This window comes from Punica granatum, chromosome 3, assembly GCF_007655135.1.
Source record: "Punica granatum isolate Tunisia-2019 chromosome 3, ASM765513v2, whole genome shotgun sequence".
NCBI classification, from domain to species: Eukaryota; Viridiplantae; Streptophyta; class Magnoliopsida; order Myrtales; family Lythraceae; genus Punica; species Punica granatum.
In genome coordinates, this window is record NC_045129.1 from 2,332,932 (window position 1) to 2,354,225 (window position 21,294).

The 21,294-nt window shown below is 36.8% G+C and overlaps 2 protein-coding genes across 2 annotated transcripts; one reads left to right on the top strand and one right to left on the bottom strand.

The window, feature by feature from the left end:
• Window positions 1–1,857: 1,857 nt before the first annotated feature.
• Window positions 1,858–3,390, top strand: LOC116198998 (acetylglutamate kinase, chloroplastic). Its single transcript, XM_031529282.1, has one exon. It carries the CDS (start codon window positions 1,955–1,957, stop codon window positions 2,984–2,986), a length of 1,032 nt encoding a protein of 343 aa, XP_031385142.1. The 5' UTR covers window positions 1,858–1,954; the 3' UTR covers window positions 2,987–3,390.
• Window positions 3,391–3,420: 30 nt separating this feature from the next.
• LOC116198996 (probable sulfate transporter 3.5) lies at window positions 3,421–9,969 on the bottom strand. Its single transcript, XM_031529279.1, has 12 exons — window positions 9,599–9,969; window positions 9,218–9,425; window positions 8,395–8,566; window positions 7,209–7,274; window positions 6,486–6,599; window positions 5,593–5,709; window positions 5,378–5,504; window positions 4,980–5,266; window positions 4,658–4,848; window positions 4,446–4,528; window positions 4,012–4,088; window positions 3,421–3,822 (listed from the first exon to the last, which is right to left on the bottom strand). The coding sequence occupies exons 1-12, from the start codon at window positions 9,906–9,908 to the stop codon at window positions 3,640–3,642; spliced, it is 1,935 nt and encodes a 644-aa protein (XP_031385139.1). The 5' UTR covers window positions 9,909–9,969; the 3' UTR covers window positions 3,421–3,639.
• Between the last annotated feature and the right edge of the window lie 11,325 nt (window positions 9,970–21,294).

The following is a 21,294-nucleotide window of genomic DNA, read 5'->3' on the forward strand; positions in this document are numbered from 1 at the left end:
TTCATAAGAAAATAATTCATGAAATACATTCATATACATCATTTTAATTATTAGTCTAATTTCTAACAAATTAAAATTAAAATCCTTACTTTTATTCCAGGAATAATAATAATAATAATAATAATAATAATAGAGCTTTTATAATTTTAAACTTCAGTGTTTGTATTTTATCCTTATTCACATTCCATATATTAAATTTATTACTCTAAAGATTTTTAGATAAAACATCCTAATTATTTTTATGAAAGATTTACTGAATTGAGCTTTTTTAAGTTTAGATATAATTTTTAAAAAATTATTAGATGAACTTTAAGTTTATGCAATATCAATAAACTAGTGTATGTTAAATTAAGTGCTTAAAAATTAAGTATTTAATTAGTTAAAGAATGAAATATATAAGGATGATAAAAGTTTTGTGAGGAGCAAATAGCACCAATAACTGAAAAATAACTTATTTCATTAAGTCAAAATTTTCTACTTATTTCATTAAGTGATTTTGTACTTAGTGATTATGTAATTTAGACACTCATCTCTCATCTTTCTCTATTTTTTTCATTCATTTTTCCTTATAACTAACTTGTAACTATGTTTGATAACCAAAATTAAATGCTGAAATTAAATTTTCAGCACTTAATTTAATTCAATTTGTTTGATAAATGCAATTTAAGTTGACTTAATTGATTAAGTTAAGTTAAAAATTCTATGAATCACGACTTAATCAATTAAGTAGAAATTTTTTACTTGTTTCTTCACTTAATTCGCTAAGCTGAGGGACCATTTTTTCATTTATTGCATCGATGCCCTCAAAGTTTTTTCATGCATGCATATCAATCCACCCCTATTCTCCCCAAACCCCAAAAGAGATGGGGGGTGATGGTGTTGGGTTGGTCCGCCGCCCTACCTACAGTCGCTGATTCCAGGCGATGATGGTTGGTGACGTCACCTGGCCTGTAGTGGCTTACGACGATCCACTGCAATCGCGATCTCGTCCCCCCTCTCTCTCTCCGAAGAGATAGAGGGGGAAGGAGATCTCAAAAAATTCCGAGCGGTAATGGCCCCGTCGTCGGCCACCACCCCTTCGGCGAGATTGAGAGACCCAGGCAATCTCGTTGGAGGTGTGGTGGCCGGCGATGGGGCCATCACCGCCCAGAATCATCGACGGTAGGCTGGGTGACGCCTCCTTTCCTCCCTCTCTCTTCAGGTTTGGGGGAAGAGGGGTGGACTGATTTGCAAACTCAATAAACCTTTGAGGGTACTGGTATAATAAATGAAAAAGGCCCTAGATGAGTGAAATAAGTCAGAAATTCACCATTAATCGAATAAGATTGACATGCTCTATTAAGCACTTATTCTATTAATTACTTAAAATTTTAGAGCTTAAAATTAAACACTTAATTTTAAGTTCAAACAAATATACACTAAATTTTAAACACTTATTTAATTAAGTTAGAATAAATACACCATACCTCTTAATTTTCTTAAAATTATGGATTTATTCATCGATTAGAATTTTTCATTTTAATACTTCTTTGAATACTTTTTTTCATAACTATTTCATTTGTTCTAGATCCCGTAAGTTGCAATTTATGCAAGGCTCCTAAAAAACCCATCACGTTGACTTTCCTTTTATTTTTTTGACGAAATATAGATGGAAAGCTATTGTGGCATTAATTTTTTTTTATGATATATGATGAAATTGAAGTAATTTGTACTACAGTGTAAAGAAAGATGATGAGCCAAATTGTACGGTGCAATTTTCTCCAGCTAAAAAAAATCACCATTTCTTTTCTTACTTAAAAAAAAATATATATCACCACTTCCAAAAAGTAATAAAAAGAAAATAAAAAACCAAAATAGTTCTTTTCTCGTTCTCATGAGAGAGAGAGAGAGAGTGAGAGGGAGACGGATCAGACTCACTCAGCGCAGCTACTGAGAGAGACAGAGAGAGACGGAAATGCTTGCCGCTAAAAACCCTAACCCCACTCTGCCTCGCCTGTCTCCGCCTCTCCTCAGAGGCCCGTCGAGGCGCTCCCTCCGCCCCCTCACCTTCCCTTCCCCCCTCAAGACCCGCCGCGGCCCGTCCTCCCTCGTCGTCACTAACTCCTCCTCCTCCGCCGCCGCTGAGCCGCGGCTTCAGGGCCAGTTCCGGGTCGATGTTCTGTCCGAGTCCCTCCCCTTCATCCAGAAGTTCCGCGGCAAGACCATTGTGGTCAAGTACGGTGGCGCCGCCATGAAGTCCGAGCACCTCCGGGCCTCCGTGGTTAACGACCTCGTCCTCCTCTCCTGTGTCGGCCTCCGCCCCGTCCTTGTCCACGGCGGCGGCCCAGAGATCAACTCCATGCTGACCCTCCTTGGGATTCGCCCCGAGTTCATCGACGGCCTACGCGTCACCGACGCCGCCACCATGGAGGTCGTCTCCATGGTCCTCGTCGGCAGCGTCAACAAGGACCTTGTCTCCCTCATTTCGCAGGCGGGAGCCACCGCTGTCGGCCTCTCGGGCCTCGACGGCGGCCTTTTCACCGCCCGTCCGGGTCCCGACGCCGCCCGCCTCGGCTTTGTGGGGGAGGTCGCTAGGGTGGAGCCCTCGGTGCTCCGCCACCTCACCGACCAAGGCTTCATCCCCGTGATAGCCTCTGTCTCTATGGACGAGAAGGGACAGAAGTATAACATCAATGCGGACACAGCGGCTGGGGAGCTGGCTGCAGCCCTCGGGGCCGAGAAGCTCATCCTGCTGACAGATGTGCCTGGCATCCTCGGGCAGCGGGACGACCCAGGGAGCCTCGTGAAGGAGATCGACATCAAGGGCGTGAAGAGGATGGTGGATGAAGGGAAGATCGCTGGCGGTATGATCCCTAAGGTGAATTGCTGCGTGAGGTCTCTTGCTCAGGGTGTTCGGACCGCTAGCATCATCGACGGGCGGGTTCCGCATTCCTTGCTTCTCGAGATCATGACCGACGAAGGGACCGGAACCATGATCACCGGCTAAGGAGAACAAAAGAAAACGCGAAGCTTATGTTGTTTTTTCGAGTTCATTTCCCTGAAGAGGCGGAAGAATTGTACTGGAAAAGAGAGCTCTTTTCGGGTTTCTGTAGCCAGCAGGATTGCTATCTCAGAAATTCTAGAGCTTGTAAGTGGAACGAACACTCGAACTTAAGCTCTGTCTGTCTGTTCGTTTTAGAACATTTTTCATGGAAGTTCTTTCCCAGTTCGCCATTTTATTTGGAAACTCCGATTCGAATGGAACTTTGTTCACTTGCTATTGTCAGGGGATTATGTCGGAAAGTCGAACTTGTGCAACAGAGTATACAAATCTACTGCACTGTCTATTGGGTTGTATTCTTCAGATGTATTGACTTGAATTGTATTGACGTGTTCATCTCATTTGCAGTATGCACGTTGCACAACAGTCATTCTGTTGCATCCTGTAATTGCTGGCGAGATCGTATCATTTCGGTTCCTTGTAGAATTTGTGAAATTTTACAGTTAAATCCGAAGGTACAGGCAAATTATATGCCTATCTGATCGAAACTGCGTCCGACCATTTCTATTACTCTGGCTCAAACTCTTAACCACTCGGTGCAACCTCAAAGCTAAATCTATTAACAGCATTACCTCCACGTACTAGAGCATCGCCTCAGTCTAGGGAGCCTCCAGGTTCCCTGAGAAGCCATTCATTGCTTTTGGTTCGTGGTGCATCGAGAATCTACATGCCTCTACTGCATCTTCGATCGATAAGAAGAAGGATTCCTTCCCAACCCTCTCCATGAACTTTGACAAGATCATCTTCTCCATCACCTCGATCCTTGGATTTATGATTGAAACCTGCAAAACGCACGAAGGGATGCATGGCATTAGCATTGTCTGCTAGTGATGAATCTGCAATAGGTTGGTCCTATCGGCCTGTAACTATCACTTCAGCTACTGCTAGTTGACGTCGAGCTGATGAAGTTGAGAGAAGGATCTTTTATCTTGAACAATAAATTGGAAAATTAGGATTGGATATCTTAATACCTTGATCTCGTTCGAATCCAAGCTATTCTTAAGCTCTTGCAACGTCTCGAGCCCTGCGATATCGATTGCTGTCACCCCTGCGGAAGAGCACAACTGATATCAGAACAACGCTGGCAAAAATATCCATATATACGATTAAGATATCTGCTGATGCCCTTTGGTTCCATGTAATGGTTCAGGCGAGGATTTGGAACAAATCCAGCTTTACATTTAGGCCGTATTGGGCTTCAAAAGTCTACGGGTTTAGGTCCATCATTGAAATGAATATTAATTCAAAACAACTTATGGCCCATTTATCCAATATGTGATGGGCCTCTCTATGTTGGTCCAACCCTTCCCGACTCTTCCCTTGTGTGGCAAATGTGATAGAAAGAGATTGACAATTTTTGACACGATCAGACCCCTTAAATACATCGAATGTATTCGGAATGTACCTCCAAAATCTAGGAGCAGATGCTCAACTACGTTTTCTTTGGAGTTCGAAATGCCGTTTTCCTCCCTGATCCACCTCCAAACCCTGATAAAAAAGGGGCCAAATCGAACTTCAAGATCACTTCAATATTCATGAAAAATGAAGATGGAAGCACCTTTTTTTATTTGAAAGGGTATTCGATAGAAAAAATTGTGCTGACAGTTGGAGTCTTGCCTCTCTTTGATGTAGGCACAGTTTGCAAAATAAATAGGGGATCCCAATTGAAGAATCAACATGCCAGGAATCTCATTTGAACCTGGATACTGCTCTATGTCCCTGAAAAGGATAGAATCTGGGACATTTCCGAGCTTACACGTGGCAGGCCTAGCTACGTAGAGAAGTGCCCTAATCACTGATAAACCCACCTGAAGTGAAGGGGAACAAAGGCATGATGAGAATTGAATTCAAAATCTCAGAATTCCATATATATTGTGGTATTTGATTTTGAACGTATATGGCTTATAACAATGCATTAAAGAAAAGATGGAACACTCACAGACATCATGAGCCCGACGTCCATGCTGATGAAGGTGACCCCAAAGAAGGCAGCCATGCAGATGCAGAAGTCGAACTTGTCGACCTTGAAGAGCCTGTAAGCTTCCTCGTACTCTATCAACCCAAACATCGCGGTCATTATGATGGCAGACAGGGCCACCAGCGGGGTGTAGCTGAACAGGGGGGCCAGGAACAACAACGTGAGCATCATGCACACTGCCATCACAATGTTCGACATCGCCGTCCGGCACCCGGCGTTGAAGTTCACGGCCGACTTCGAGAATGGACCTATTAAATAGGAGAAACTAATTAATTCCACGAACCTAGTCGGTTAAAAACTTCGAAGTTGAGGGTGCAATTCTCAAACGTAAGAAAGTATGGGGTGTGACTTGTATGTACCGGTGGTGAGGTAGCAAGAAGTGAAAGATCCGACGATGTTCATGAATCCAAAAGCAATCATCTCCTTGTTCCCATCCGTCTGATAATTTCTCATTATTGCAAAGCTCCTCCCTATTGCTATCCCTTCCTGCAAATAATTAAAATTGTTTAATTGCAAAATAATTGGTCGACAATAAAAGAATTTAAAATTAATCAGTGCAGTCGGGTGCTCATACTGCCAAGGCCAAAATTCCAGAGATGATTCCAGCTTTCAGGGTCACGGGTAGGTATTGGGAATCGAAGTTCAGATATTGAATTGAAGGAGGATTTAACCCTTTCTTCAAGTGGCCCACCTGATATAGAATTAAACGAAAAAAAAAAAAGAAGGATCAGAATTATAATTACAATAAATTAATGCATTAAAAATTAACGCATGAGAGGACAAATAGTAAAAAATTAAGCCCTACACATAAAATAATTAACAAGAACAAAAACATACCACCCGGTCCCATATGCATGTGTATATATCATTTTTCACAAACACACGCACACAGATATATTTAGATATATATATAATATAATATAGGATGCAAAAATGTAAAGGCTTACGGCTAATATTTAATATGAAATTTAATTCAAGAGAATGAAAGGTGCATATGTCACCATTACTCCGCGTGTACTGTGGTTCATTGAGATTAAGTATAAAATATCTTTTTTTTTGGTAGGAAAAAATCAATATCCAAATTGCAACAAGAAGTCGAATTAGTAAATGATAAGAATTGTGTCGAAGTTTCAAGCCAAATCCTGACCAACTGCATGGAATTCCTTGAAGTAGTTTAGTTTTAGTTGCGTAAGTAAGCAAATCCCACTGCGTGCCCCGCGACGATGCAAGAGATGATTTGTCGGAAATTTACGTGGTCCTCGACATTTCGTCAGGTGCAGATGAAAGTGATATATTGAATTTTATTTTTTATATATTCTCAAAAACGATTTTATAACGTCAGACGTTATATTGTCATATATATAATTTTTATGATGTGAACTTGCAATTGTGTACTCCTCCCGATCAGGTTATGCAGTCAACCGATCGAGCTAAGGAGGACAAAAACATGATGACAACGGAACTTACAATTTGGATGCCATGTTTTTCGACATGTGCGAAATAAGCAAACACGCCTCCAACTATGACCGTCACCATTGGGGCTATAGCCGACACCCAAAATAGCCTTGGGTTCCTCTTCCTCTGCAAATTAAACATTAATCATCCTCCACGTCCTTAATTAGTTGCCCATGCATAAATAATTATCATAAAGGAACAATTAGTATTTAGATGTATTAACTATTTTATATATAAGTAATTCAGTGTTTATCCCATGATCAAATGAGAAAACAAAGTTAAGAACCGGTCAAATTGTTCACATATAATAACTTTTAGCAGCTACCACTTTTTCCTTTTTATATTCAAAAATGCCTTCTTGAAATTGAATAAACTTTTGGTTATTATTTAATTGCTAATGCTACATCAACTTTATGTAACATAATCGTTAATGTATTTTAGGTTGGTCGAAGAGGAAAAGAAATGCTACCTGGGCCATACAATTTATTTTTCTTTTCCGAGTGAAGGTCGTTTGGTACTAGCGCAACTACACTCTCTTAAGTCAATTGCCTAGTCCAACATTAGGAAAAAGGAAATTTACTTAATTGGTGATTAGATCTAATCGACTGGAGATCATTTAAATCAAACTCATCAACAAGCTAAAACGATGGTTTCTTAATTTACTCAGTCAAATGAATTAGGTGATGTAATTATGCAGTAAAGATATGTGGACGGAGCGGGGGAGAGAGATCTCACCAAATACCGAGTGAAGAGGAGGAAAGCAAGGAAGCAAATTCCTACAACCGCGGATTCCCATCTCCACTGCCAAAAAAGAAATTAACCCCACCACATAAAATCATCAGTCATTTGCTCTTCTTTTTTTTTTTTTTTCGCTTTTGATTATATGCATATAAGGTAGACAAATTAATTTTTTCTTTGAATTTTTCTGAGCCAAAAAGAATCTTAATAAATATATAAAAAAGGAAGAAAAAGACAATTATCTTGTTTTATCCTCAAAGACAATATGAGAGAAAGACATGATCAGGTTGTGTTTTGGTCACATCACTTTGCAAGAAACGAATCGTTTCATTTATGATAATCTCTCATTTAGATCTTCTTTGATCATTAATCTTATATAGTTGGTGATTTGAAATATCCAAATATTATTCCGAATTCAGAATCATGTGTAGTGAAATAATTTTAAGGTGTGTTTGTTTTTTAAAATTTTTTTAACTCAACTCAACTCAATTCCATTTATCTTCAATTCAATATCATAATCATTACTTTTTTTCATTTTTTAAATTTTTTTAACCATTCAATTCAATTTTTAATATTAAATTCTCTCAACTATTCATTACTTTTTCACAATTCAACAACATAATCATTACTTAATCATTACTTTTTCTCAATTATTTATTATTTTTTCACACTTTTTCTCATAATTTAACAATACAATCATTATAAACCAATTAAAACCAAAACTCAACTCAACTCTAAATCCAAACGCACTCTTAATATTCCATTCAGTATATAATATAATTATTTTTTACAATAGCTTTTTGTGACTTTTGGAATTATTTATTGCAAGTCTCAAGCACTAAACCCCTAAAGTAAATCTAATCTCAATTATATGAATTAACTTCGTAATTTAAGGGGATTATTTCAGGATTTTGTGGAATGGAATGGAACAAATCATGCATATTCTTTTCTCGGAGTCTTGTCATGCCTCGTACTTTCTTCATATAGTTGGTCAATTTTTTGGACGTCTTGGAATGACTACATTTATAATAATTACATGTTCATGAAACACATCAAATCTCGAAAAGAAATGAAAGCGAGAGAGATGTTGCTTTCTTTCCCCTAAGTCGAATATCCGATCAAGCCAAAAAAGGAATAGAAAAGAAATGAGGAGGAAAATAGAATTAATTGAAAAATTGGGTACCTCATTTCTGTGGCTGAAAACTGCATGCATTACGGAGATCAGATCGGTTTTGGTAGTGAAATGTGTCAATCCAAATATGCCCTTCAGTTGCTGCAGACATATTATGATCGCAGTCCCACTCATAAACCCTATTATGGTGGAGTGTGACAGAAAATCCACCAATATTCCCAACCTGCCCCCCAAAAAAAGAAAATCAACATAATTAATTATCAAATATACAGAGTCCATTTTCATATTTATTTTCGACATGCTGACCAGTCAAATTTGTCAATTTTTTTCTTTTTTGGGATAAGGCGTTCGTTTCTTTCATTCCACCAATCAATATTTACAAATACAACACAATTTGTCAGGTTATTATATGATAATTTATTCGAAAAGCTTTTCCATATATGGTTGAATTTATCCGAAAAGCTTTTCCATATCCAAAATTTGTGTTTGGTTTTAGAGTTGAGTAGAGTTGAATTTTAGTTTTAATTGGTTTGTAATGATTGTGTTGTTAAATTAAGAGAAAAAAATGTGAAAAAAGTAATGAATAGTTGAGAAAATTTAGTATTAAAAATTGAATTGAATGGTTAAAAAAATGAAAAAAAAAGTAATAATTGTGTTGTTCAATTGAAGATAAGTGGAGCAGAGTGAGGTAGAGTTAAAAAAATTTTGTGTTGCCAAATGGGATTGACTTATAAGACAAAGTTTTTAATTTATAATTAAGAATATATTAATCATCATATTTGCCATCTTTGGTTACAATATGAATCTTATCTTCGGCCTTGTGCATCAACACACGCACATAAATGGTATATGGCTTTACTTTTCTTCTAATTACCTGAAAATTCCCAGGAGTGATTGAAAAATGCCGGTGAAGAGCGTAGCTGTGAAGACCAGATGGACATATAGCGACGGGTTATCGTCATAAGAGACCTTTTCTTCGATCATGGCCGCAATAAGCAGTGAAGCAGCCGCCACCGTGCCGATGGCGATGTGTTTCGAGCTCCCAAATATGGCATAAATAAGGGGTGGAACGAAGCTGGAATCTGCATTACATACATCGGAAGAATTAAAGGACGGCCTTGAATAAAACAGTCAATAATTATCAATAACTTCCATTAGGGCATTATCCATCATATAATCATTGGTTGAATCAAATGACAACATTGACGAACAAATCAAGTCAGTCCGGTCAAGTATTGTGATTCATGAAACTTACAAAGGCCAATGATGGGAGGGACATTCGCGAGCTTGGCATAACTGATGCCCTGGGGGATGGCAAGGCTAGTGATCGTGATGCCGGCAAGGAAGTCATATCGGAACAGGCTCAAGTTGTACTTGGGGAGCCACTCGAATATCGGGACGAAGTACTGCAATGCCTTCTTGAGGGGCTTCTCGTTCTTGAATTCCTTGAAGGGATCGTCGGGGAATAGGGTCTCCTTGGCATGGGACCTGAAGGTGGTGGCAAAGCTCCTTGGGGTGGCAAAATTAACCTTGTTGAATGATTCTCCCGAGCTATTGATGGCCATGGAAATGAATGGTAGTGTGGGTAGTATTGAGCGAGAATTTAGGCAGGTTTGTGAGAAAGGAGAGGAGCAATTGCGTATTTATATAGAAGAGAGCACCACTATTAATTAATTAATTAATTGGAAATATGTTTACTAATAAAGGGAAAAAAAGAAAAAAAGAAAAATGAAAAAGGAGAAAAGGGCATGATTAGTAGGCAAAAGCTGGACGACTGAGCTCAACACTGGAAAGGAGGGAGACAACAGGAGCTATCCTTTTCTGAGGTTGTTAGGACTTATCCTATCCGAATTAAGTGTCCTAAATATACGTTCATTTTCGTATTAATCCCAATTTATTATTTCATTTAGGATCAGGAAAAATTCTAATTTTCTTTTGATGATATTTTATGACACTGGAAATTATCTACCCCTGGTTTCGCAAACACATTGTTGGCTGAGTTAAGGGGGTTCTCTCAAACATGATTGACAATTTGAAATTCTCCACTTATTATAGTGTTGAAAAGAATAGGTGCGCTAACTAGTTGGCTCGTTGGGCATTGCATCTCTTCTAGGACTTGCACATACTCGATAGTCCGCCTATCGGTTTGAGCTGCTTCTTTTAGTCAATTCTATTGGGTCTCTTCGCCCTGTTACTATACTATTCAATTTTTGTATTTATTTTGGGCTTCAGCTCGTTTCTTCGCAAAAAAAAAAAAAAACCTCATTTATATGCGCGTAAAATATATTTTTTTTGGCCAAATTTAATTGCAAGTGATAAAAAGCAGTAGATACGTGTCCACTCGGGGGATCATGTCATTTCTTCGCAGAAATCAAAAGAGCTAAATGGTAAATCCCGTTCTCTTCTTTTCACAATGCGAAGAGACGTCTACGACTCACTTATCATGTGGTTCCATTAGACCAGACACATGCATATATTTGGTTCTAATGCCATACAATTATGTCTTGATTTTCTTGCTCGACGAATTGTTGGAAACAAAATATTGGGTCCTAGCTAGCGTACAGGCTGCATGTACTACTCTTGTAGAGTTTATGCTTGACAACTATTTTGTTGTAATATGTATATGATTCCTAAATATATAAAAATCGGAGGGCAATACGTTTTAGCGTCAGGTAAGTCAAATTATAAAAACCCTCAACTTCAAGTTGAATCAATCTTTCAATTACAGTTAAAAGAACTTTCACTACATTTTATTCCTATAACATTCAACGAATTTTGAATATTTATTCATATAATTTGTATAGAGTCATAGATAATTAAATAACTTTATCAATAATTTAAATCTCATTTTATACATCTTTTTCATCCACAATAACATCTTACGTAATATTCTCACTTAGGTACCTCACCTATATACATGTTACATTATGCTTGGCTTTCTATATTTTATAAGTTTTTCTAATTTTCTAAGAATGAGTATTTTTTTGCCATTTTAACTTTCACTTACAATTTGCAGGTGCTTGTTATATTGTTTGATACTAAGTATAGTTTTTTACAAATCTTTTTTTTTATATCCATTTATGTGTCATATCTTGTTGATTATCTATTTTTGATATAAATTATTGCGCAATGAATGGATATCGATTAATTTATAATCAAACCAAATAGATTAAAAAGAACCAAATAGCTAATTGAGTTAGGTATAATATCTGCAGGAACTAATTACATAGAGCTAACGTGTCAATTAGAAACTTCATGCTTATTAGCTATCTAATATATATATATATATATAATTATTTAATCTTATCTCTTTTTCAATAAAGAATTGTCACGTAAACTTATTATGAAAATCCTCAGCTCCTCAATGATAGGTTTTTTTTACGTAACCGACCATTTGATATCATCATCCTCGCCCGTTGGGAGCGATGGTTCGAGGGGAGCTTCCCGATATGCAACCCCACCCCCAACACAACCCCCCGTCAATCACCGGCCAATCTGTCTTTCGACTTTGGCAACCTCGCGTATTGATGTCCATGACGCCTCCAACGACCTCTCCTGTGAGGAGGAGAGGTGCTGGCGCCTGATGGGGAGACCCACCATCTGTCCCTAGTTGTTTTTCTTTCTCTTTTTTTTTTTGTTTTTTTTTGTTTTTGTTATTTTGAAAATAATTTCATTTTCACATGTCACGTGTTTGTTGGTTTTCAAAGCGCCATGAGGCACCGTCAACCTCAATGTAGGATTCCCATCATGATTTTTTTTTTGGTTGAAGATTCTCATCATGATTTTGTCAATGAATTGAACGGAATATTTTGTATAACAGGATCGACAATGTTAGACCATTTTATTGATAATTTTTTTTGAATATATATTAAAATGATGGCAATTTAAATATTTGACAACCAAATTGATAGTTTAATCTTAATCTTAATCACCTCACTGTAATGAAGGAAGTGAGGATTTTCCATGACGTTTTCAACCACGTTCTTTTCCTTCATGAGGTCATTTACCAGTCCTGGAAATGGAATTACTGATCGGAGACCATTATCTTATAATGACTTTTAGAGAATTCATGTAAATCATCATTATATACACAACATATAACATATATATATGGGAATACCATCATTATATAAATTGGTAAATATATATACATAATTAATTATGCATGTAAATTACCTATACAAATATATATATTAAAATACACATATCATTATCGGCCTCAATACATTTAGTATTAAGGTGTCAATAACGAGTATATCATTATCACGGAGCCTTTATATTACTAATTTTCTTCGTCTTCATGCCCTGCATTTTGATTAACTATCTGTCCATCAAAGCGAGAAAAAATATGTACAGGTTTGTCTTCATTGAAGGCGACCTTATTCATACCTTTTTTTTTTTGACAAAGCTTGTAAAACAGACTAGCGCCCGCCCATACGGTGCTGCCGGTTAGAAACTTTTCTTCAATTTTTTGATTCGTCATAATCATTTTGTGTAATAATCAATACAATATATAACTAAAACTAATAATAAAACTATAACCTCTCATTAATAGTAAATAATCTTTATTTTCAAGATGTTGTCATGTTATCATATCGACACATATATCATATTGGACAAGAGAGGAAAATAAGAAAAAAGGGACACCGCATTCATAAGCTAAAATTAAAAAAATATTACATATATTGTAATTTGTATATCTAGTTCTTCTAGTTTGAGTTTTTTTTTTTAATTTTCTATATTAAAATTGGGACAAAAGTATTTTTTGGAATTAGTCGACTATAACGATAAAATCATTTGGCCTAATAAATTGATCGGATTACAAGGTACCTTATTCGGGTCATATTTGAAAACACTAAAAGTCGTAACTTGTGACCTAACAATTAGATAATTTGGCGTAATGTATCGACTGAATTATGTGGACCTTATTGCAATCAGATCTAGAAATGCTAAAAAGGTGTAATGCGCCGACCTTACGGTTGACAACCTGTGATCGGATTATGCGGTACCTTATTCGGATAGGATTTGAAAGCCTTAAAAAAAGGGGAGCGGATTTTAAAAAATGAAAATTGCAAAAAATGATAAAAAAGATTATGATCGGATCATTTAGTGTAACATATTGACCGAATTATGTGGTACCTTATTCATGATAGATTTGAAAAAGACGTAGCGATGTAATCTATCAATCAAATCATTTGGTCTAACACGTCGACCGGATTACATGGTACCTTATTCGGGTTAGATTTAAAAACACTAAAAGTCGTAATTTTTGACGTAACGATCGGATCATTTTGCGCAATACGTCGACCGAATCGCTTGGAACTTTATTGGGTCGAATATGAAATCACTAAAAAGGCATAGCGCGTCAATCTTAAGAGATGATCTTTCGGCATAACACATTTAGATTTGAAAATACTAAAAAGCCATAACATTTCGACCTAATGATCGGATCATTTGGCGTAATGCGTCGACCGAATTACGTAGAACCTTATTGGAATCGAATTTGAAATTACTAAAAGGTGTAACGCATCAACATTATGATCGGATCTTTTGGCATAATGCATCAATCGAATTACGTGATATCTTTTTCATATTGAATTTAAAATGCAAAAAGGGAAAAAAAATTAAAAATTAAAAATAAAAAAGAGGAGAAGGAAAAAAAAGAAGAAGAAGGAGGAAGCGAGTGGGGAAATCGTCCCAACTCGCCCCCTAAATCAGAAGGGCCCGTTTTCATTTTTTTTTTATGAAGAAGATGTTTTACTTTAAAAGAAAAAAAAATCCACCGAAAAAAAGGAAAAAAAGAAGAAGGAAAGATACAATGGAGTAACATACTATTATTTTGGTATTGTCAATTTTTAGATGTTCTACTAATTAAAGTCATCACGGAAGTGGGCAACCAAGGTGTTCGAAAGGAAAATAAGATAGCCCCCAACCAAACTAGCTAGGGCTCACCTCCATCTTCGGGAGGGGGGGACTTGTTTGGTTTGCAAATGTGATTTTAAAATTACAACTTTAACCTAATTCTATTCATAATAAAATAAAATAACTCATACAAAGTCAAAGAGTGAATCCCATTTATACCACTTTTTTTCACAACAAAACAAAATAACGCATACAAAGTCAAAGGGTGGACCCTATTTATATCACTCTTTTTCAAAATTAAAATCTGATTTTAAAATTTTACTTTGAAATCAAATACAGCATTAAACACTATCTCCCTTCAACTCTTTGAGTGGAATACGACAAAAGGAAGGAAAATTTATGGACTAACTCCATCATCTTCACCCTGTCGGAAATATAAGATCAACCGAAGACACCTTCAGCATCTAGGGGTCGTTGACCGACCATAGAATTCTTTCAAATTCTTGGGTGCAGGGTTGGGATTTTGCCACAGCCCATAGGAGCGTTAGACTCTGGTTTTTTTTTTTTCCTTCTTCTTCTAGGGAGTAATGAAAAGTCATTCATTACTCAAAAGAGGACATGACAAAATGCTCAAAAAATAGTAATTACAAGATCGGATACAATCGGATGGATCCTCCTTCGTAAACGACATAGGAAAAACTAGGAGAAACAGTTCTTAAACTATCAATCCATGTAGATCTCAGTCTTTTGATATCGACGTTCCGAAGAAGCGTCGGCATGAGAGAAAAATAGGAGAGGCAAAACAAGAGTCAGACTCCTGTCTTACCAGAAAGGAAATTAAGGAAGAATTAGTGACGGGATTTAATTGATATGTTGATAATTTGTAAATTCTTGATTGGTGTAAAAATCAGGTAAAGTCTAGCATAATTTGCGCTTATATTAATTAATTCATCACCTCTCGAGCGAATCAAATTCTTGCCATCAGCCATTCACGCTCGGCCTTAGTACGTAATTTCTTCGGATATATCCATGCGGGGCCTAAACCCTTGGTGTACATTTGTAACTTAGGTTTTAGCGCATGTCAACTCAACTAAAAGCGCACCCCAGCAAATAAACCCTTCCCCAGCAGAACTAAAAAGGCATGAGAAAGAGAATTTCGAAAGACACGCCAACTCCAAGATCCCCCCATTTGAAGACAAACTTTGACTCCTGCCGCCCCATAAGCCGTCTCATGATTGGCCACCTTCGACAGTGGCTCCCACCCAGACATATCCAGCAGCAGTCTCTTGGTTGGCTAACGTAAGAGATGTCTCTCTCTGCCGTCTATCAGGAAATATACGTCGGAAATAGCTTTATCTTTTAGTACTAGTACACCGACCGATTCGACCTCTTTTAGTAAAAATTCACTTGTCTTTCATAATACATATCGAAAATATACGTGTCTTGCCTTTTTCTTATATATAACGAAGGATCTATATAAGCTTAAGAAAGCGAAAGCCTTATCAATGAAAATAAAATCAAAAGTGATTTTTATTTTACCAGTGAAGAGTGGATGTAAGTATACTGGAATCTCCTTACTTAGTTGATTAGCGTTGAGAGTTCACATGTGACCCCATAGCTGGCGCAATAATATTTCGAATGTGTGCTAGTCATTTACATTTTGATGACTTCATATATATATATATATATATATATATATTTTTTTTGGATGAATCTCCATATATATACATGTAATTTTGCAACGTGGTCGGCTCTCTCGGTCTCAAAAGCTGTTTTCACATTATGCATTCGACTTAGAAGTTGGACGAACAGTGAAGCAGTAAGAGCTTTGATTTGACAGAAAAAGGGCAGAATCAGTGGAAAGCGGATAGGAGAGAAAACATATGTGTTGTGTCCTGGGCACCCACTCTTGCTTGCAACTCATGAATTTTTATAAATAGTACGTGCAATGCTCGGGTTATTATAAAAAATGTTTCCTTCCCGATAGATGTAAGGTCTTCTGGTTGAAATTAAAACAATTGTGTTTAAAAATAATGTGTCGCGTACAAGCAATTATTGTGTGTGACTAATTCCAAAAATTATAATAAAGAACCCTCTGTACATATATATATATATATATATATATTATCCACTGATGCTTTGAGATGCAACATACATATACATAAAGGTTCTGCTTAAGGATCGACTAATATATATATATATATACACACATATAATTGGTATTGTGATTTGAAGTATCACATAAGACAACGATGCCATTGATGAGATTAGTAATTGAAAGAGATTTAGAAATGTCTACTTGCAACCCAAATAAGCCTCCCTCAGTTGGACATGGAGTGTTCAAGCTTTGTTCAAGCCGATTGTGCATACACACACACACAATAACATCACAAAGATTTGAAATCTGTCTCGCACACATACACATACACACGAAATTCAACTTTGAAACGCAAGTGCTCATCTTCTGTTGAGAGGTTTTTGATTTTTGCTTACAATGTTGCTGTTGTTGTAATAGTAGTAATAATAATAATAATAATAATCACTCAGAAATTATGTACGAGAATACTCGTCATTGAGTCACATGCACAGCATGTGGTCAGATTGATATATCTCGTGGGCTTGCAGATGAGGGTACACACGTGGACTGTAGGATTAATTGGACGAAATCCAAACACCCACGTTATGAAATAAATAATAATAATAATTATTATTATTATTATAATAATGTGGACGTAACTAATTTAATCATACAACTCTCTTTCATGATCATTTCAACCAAGTCAATTATTGCTTCCACGTCCTAACAAATTGGGGGCGACAATGAATAGTAGTTTCCTATTATCATTATTATTTTCTCTTTTAATTTTATCTTTCTTCTAAAGGGCAAAAAAAGAAAAGAAAAGAGAGAGCAAAACAATAAAATTGATTGTCTTGATCCTCGGAGAGTTCTAGGAAGTTGTTGTGGTTCAATAAAAGCAGGGACGTTTTATTTTTTTTTAAAAAAAAGTTGATGTCTTTTCTGCTTGCTCGTGATGTGCTGATTAGTTGTTAGGGTTTGACAAATCATGCATGAAGAGGCTGAGTTTATCATGAAAGCTCAAACGTCTCTTCTCCCTTGCCAGAAGAAGAGACTAAGTACGTTTTGGAATAATGCCACGATAACTTCCTAGCTAGCTAGGAAAGCTTCCAAGAACCGAGACTTGGAGTGGGGGAATATTTTTTTCAATTATTTCAGCTTATAATATGGCCAACGAATTGGTGGAATAACATGAATAATTGGGCAAATGGTTTGAAATTAAAATCTGGATCGAGCATTAATCCGACCCACGAGACATCATTGTCTCCTGTCATTTTCTGATCAAGGACATCGATGGATCCATGAATGAATCATCCCTTCTCCCTACAACTTACTCGAAAAAAGAAAAAGAAAAAAAAAGGGCATTTTATTTTCTTAAAAAACTCGATCGTTGTATACCACCAGCTTAAAAAAATACATAACAGTATTGCAGGAGTTTGAGATTAAAAGTACTTTGTCGTCATGATAAGTCAATATTAGAGTTAGTAGAATTAATTTTTCGACGTGAACTCAAGTATTCAGAAGCCCAATTCAATCCCGACTAATCCAGTCGAGCCGAGTTGGTCCATTAAATGATAAAATTCTATCAGCATAGATTTTTCGTACAAAGACTCGAACACGAGACCTTATTTAAACGGAACAAACGCAAAATCTCTTGAACCAATTCACATTGGTTAGTAGATTTAATTTTATTCAATAGAATAAGAATACCTTCTCATTTGGATGGGAAATAATCATATATATATATATATATATATCGAGTTTTTAAGTTGAAAGTTGAGTCCAAGCTCGTATAAGTCCAAATGAAAATTTAAAATGGTATCAGAGCCCATGGTAATGATCCTGGAGGCGCGTATGCGCAGGAGCCCACACCACGCCAGTGAAGAGTTCGGAAGTAGAAGTTCGGCTCGTAGTCATTGATCCCCCTCGCCCAAGTGTGGAAGAAGAAGTCTAGCTCGAGGTAGTTAAAGTCTAAGTCCAGAAGAGAGGAGAGACCGGCTTGAGGTAAGTTGTTGAGGGCGGGCAGTTAAGGTTCAGGTGGCACGTGTATGCAAAATCATGAGAAAGACCACACGGTGCCACGTGAGGGCGGGTGTTGGGAATATAAAAAGTTAATCCCACATCGGAAGCATAAAAGAAAATAGAATAGTTTATATGGAATTGAGCTTCACAATTTATCAGGTCAAGTTTTTAAGTTGAAAGTTGAGTCGGATCCCGTATATACATATGTATGTATGTATGAAAGAATCATCATCCACCAATTAATACAAATAATTTAACATCATACACACGGTTGAAATCAAGGAGCTAAAGAAAGAGATAAAAAATGGTTGTCAAGATTCTTCTGATTAAATCTCCAATATATCATATATATTGAGACTGAATTTCTTTATGCATGTCGCCGTGGCGATCGTTGTTGTTATTACAGATTATAATATATTATCGTTCATTACATGTGAGCCTCGAAGCAGCTACGAGTCAAGCTGTCGTCGTTTCGCACCCCACATGGTGATGACCTTCCGATGAGAATCTTCAATGGTGGGATGATGATATATACTACGTGATGCATGCCTTTTGGTTAATTAAAATATTTGAGAGAAGGCAATCTAATTATGGGAATAATAACATATGTGTATAGATAGAGAAGGGGACCGTATTTTATAAAGAAAATGGAGATTTGGATTATCAACATTTCCTTTTCATTTTTTTTAATTCAGGAGATATTCTCATGAAAAATTAATTCTTGTTTGAATGTCAGTTAATTAATTTTGACGATGAGATATTTTTAACAGGATTCGAGCTGTAAATTGCATGTAAAATCCATTTATATCAAGTTTGCAGTTTATCAACAAGAACACATTATGTGGCTGGGATATCTTTTTTCTTTTTAATCCTAATAGCTAAGAAAGGGACACGAATAGTCCCCAACTAGTATCGAATTTAGAACTTTTTGGTTATCAAACATGCGCCGTTGTGCTACACCATCTTTGATAATATAAATAACTGATAAATGAGCATGAGTAATTCTATCGAGTATCAAACTTGGAATCACTTACATGCGTCATTGCGGTACGCCATCTTTTGATAATTATAGATAACTTTTAATCTTATTAGTATATATATATACTAGTTGAATGACCACGTGTGTTGCATGATTTGTGTCTCTATAATTTTATTATATTAATTTATGATTGTGAGTTTTGAGCGTACAATTTCAATAGTAAGCAACCAAATTTTGTAGATTTAATGCCAGTAATTATATAGTGTAAATTACACCATATACCATATGGTTTCACCATTTTGTTCAAATCTATCCTATACTTTTAAAAGTGTCAAAAATATCTCATGATTTACCCTTTCTTTTTCCAAATCTATTCAACCATTATATTTTTCGTTAACGTGAGTAGACTCAAAATCTATCCCACGGTTTTAATTTTTTTCTCAAATATATCATATGGTTTTAATCATTTTCTCAAATCTATCTTATGGTTTTAATTTTTTCTCAAATCTATCTCGGATAAAAGGACCACAGTGACAAGACCGTTAAATGTTGATAGAAGATATAATGAATGGATAGATTTTGAAAAAAAAATGTAAATCATGAGATATTTTTGATACTTTTAAAAGCATACGATAGATTTGAGCAAAAGGTGAAACCATAAGATATATGTGGTAAAAACTCCAATTATATATAGAGTAAATTAATTATTTGATTATCGAGAGATGCATGTTACATCAAATCTGACATCAATAATTTTTTTTTACATCAAATTGAACATTAACATATTAAGTGTATATTAAATGGGCCTTTCGTCAGTCTCCGTGAAAAATGGACGGCATCCGCTGAAGTGCATTTTATTGTTTTTTCGTTTTCTTTTCATTGAAGGACGATGGGTAGGGGCTTCAGCCAGCCATTGCCCTCCCCCCTCCCATCCATGGTGTCAATCTCTGGAGCTCATCGGAACGAGCATGAAAGAACAATTTGGTCAGCTCATAACGTGAAACAGAAAGACGAGCCACAAGAGCCATTGATGAGCTCCGATGCCGTGAACTCCCCGCAAGCTCCATTGCCGTCCTAGCTGCTTCCAACCGGTTTTTTTTTTTTAGAATGCTCGAGAGAGAAAGGGAAGCGGATCGGTGTCAAGTGTGCAACCCCTTCGGCCATCGCCCCCTTGAGAAGAAGATGTTGTCCTGCCACTGGATCGAGTCATTCACCTCGCCCCATCAGTTGGAGACCAGAACTCCGACCTGCTGTTCAAATTCAACCTCAACGCCCCCACCCTCCCTATTCTCTGTGCTCATTCTTCTTCTTCTCCTCCCTCACCAGAAGCAGTTGTTGCTGCTCCATTGAAACCGAAATCAAACTTCTTGTTAGGACCACGAAAATTCGGATTTAAACAGAGAGCGCTTTGGCAGTAATCAATCGATGGAGAAAAAAGACAGAGAGCCGCTTCTGTCTGTAAATCGAAGGAAGGAAGGAAGGAAGAGGAAGAGCAATCGATTTACAGACAAAAGTGAGGGAAAAAAGGAAGAGAGCTCAGCAGCATGTCTGTGTAGAAAGAGAGATAGAGAGAGACAGAGAGCGCTTTGGCAGTAATCAATCGATGGTCGGAGTGAAGGAGCTTGTCATCTTAGGGCTTTGGTTCTGCCATGGCCGGGTACAGGCGACCTCACCGGACATGGGACGTTATAGGCAAGGTTGGCTTGGGGGCGGTGATCGATGGCATTGCCCCACCGTCGGTGTTCGCCCATACCCTCTCCCTCTCTCTTTCTCAGTCATTTGCAGAAGAAAAACTTTTTTTAAAAAAATTTTAAGATATCTTTTTTTATTTTTTATGAGATTAAATAATATAATACATTGTTAAAGAATAAAAAGAATCACAAAAGGAATTAAAAAATAATTTTAAATATTTTTCCATCCATTTTTTAACGGGACATTGACGGAATGGCCCATTTAATATACACTAAAAAATTTCTTGAGATCATATTTGATGTAACATGCATCTCTCGAG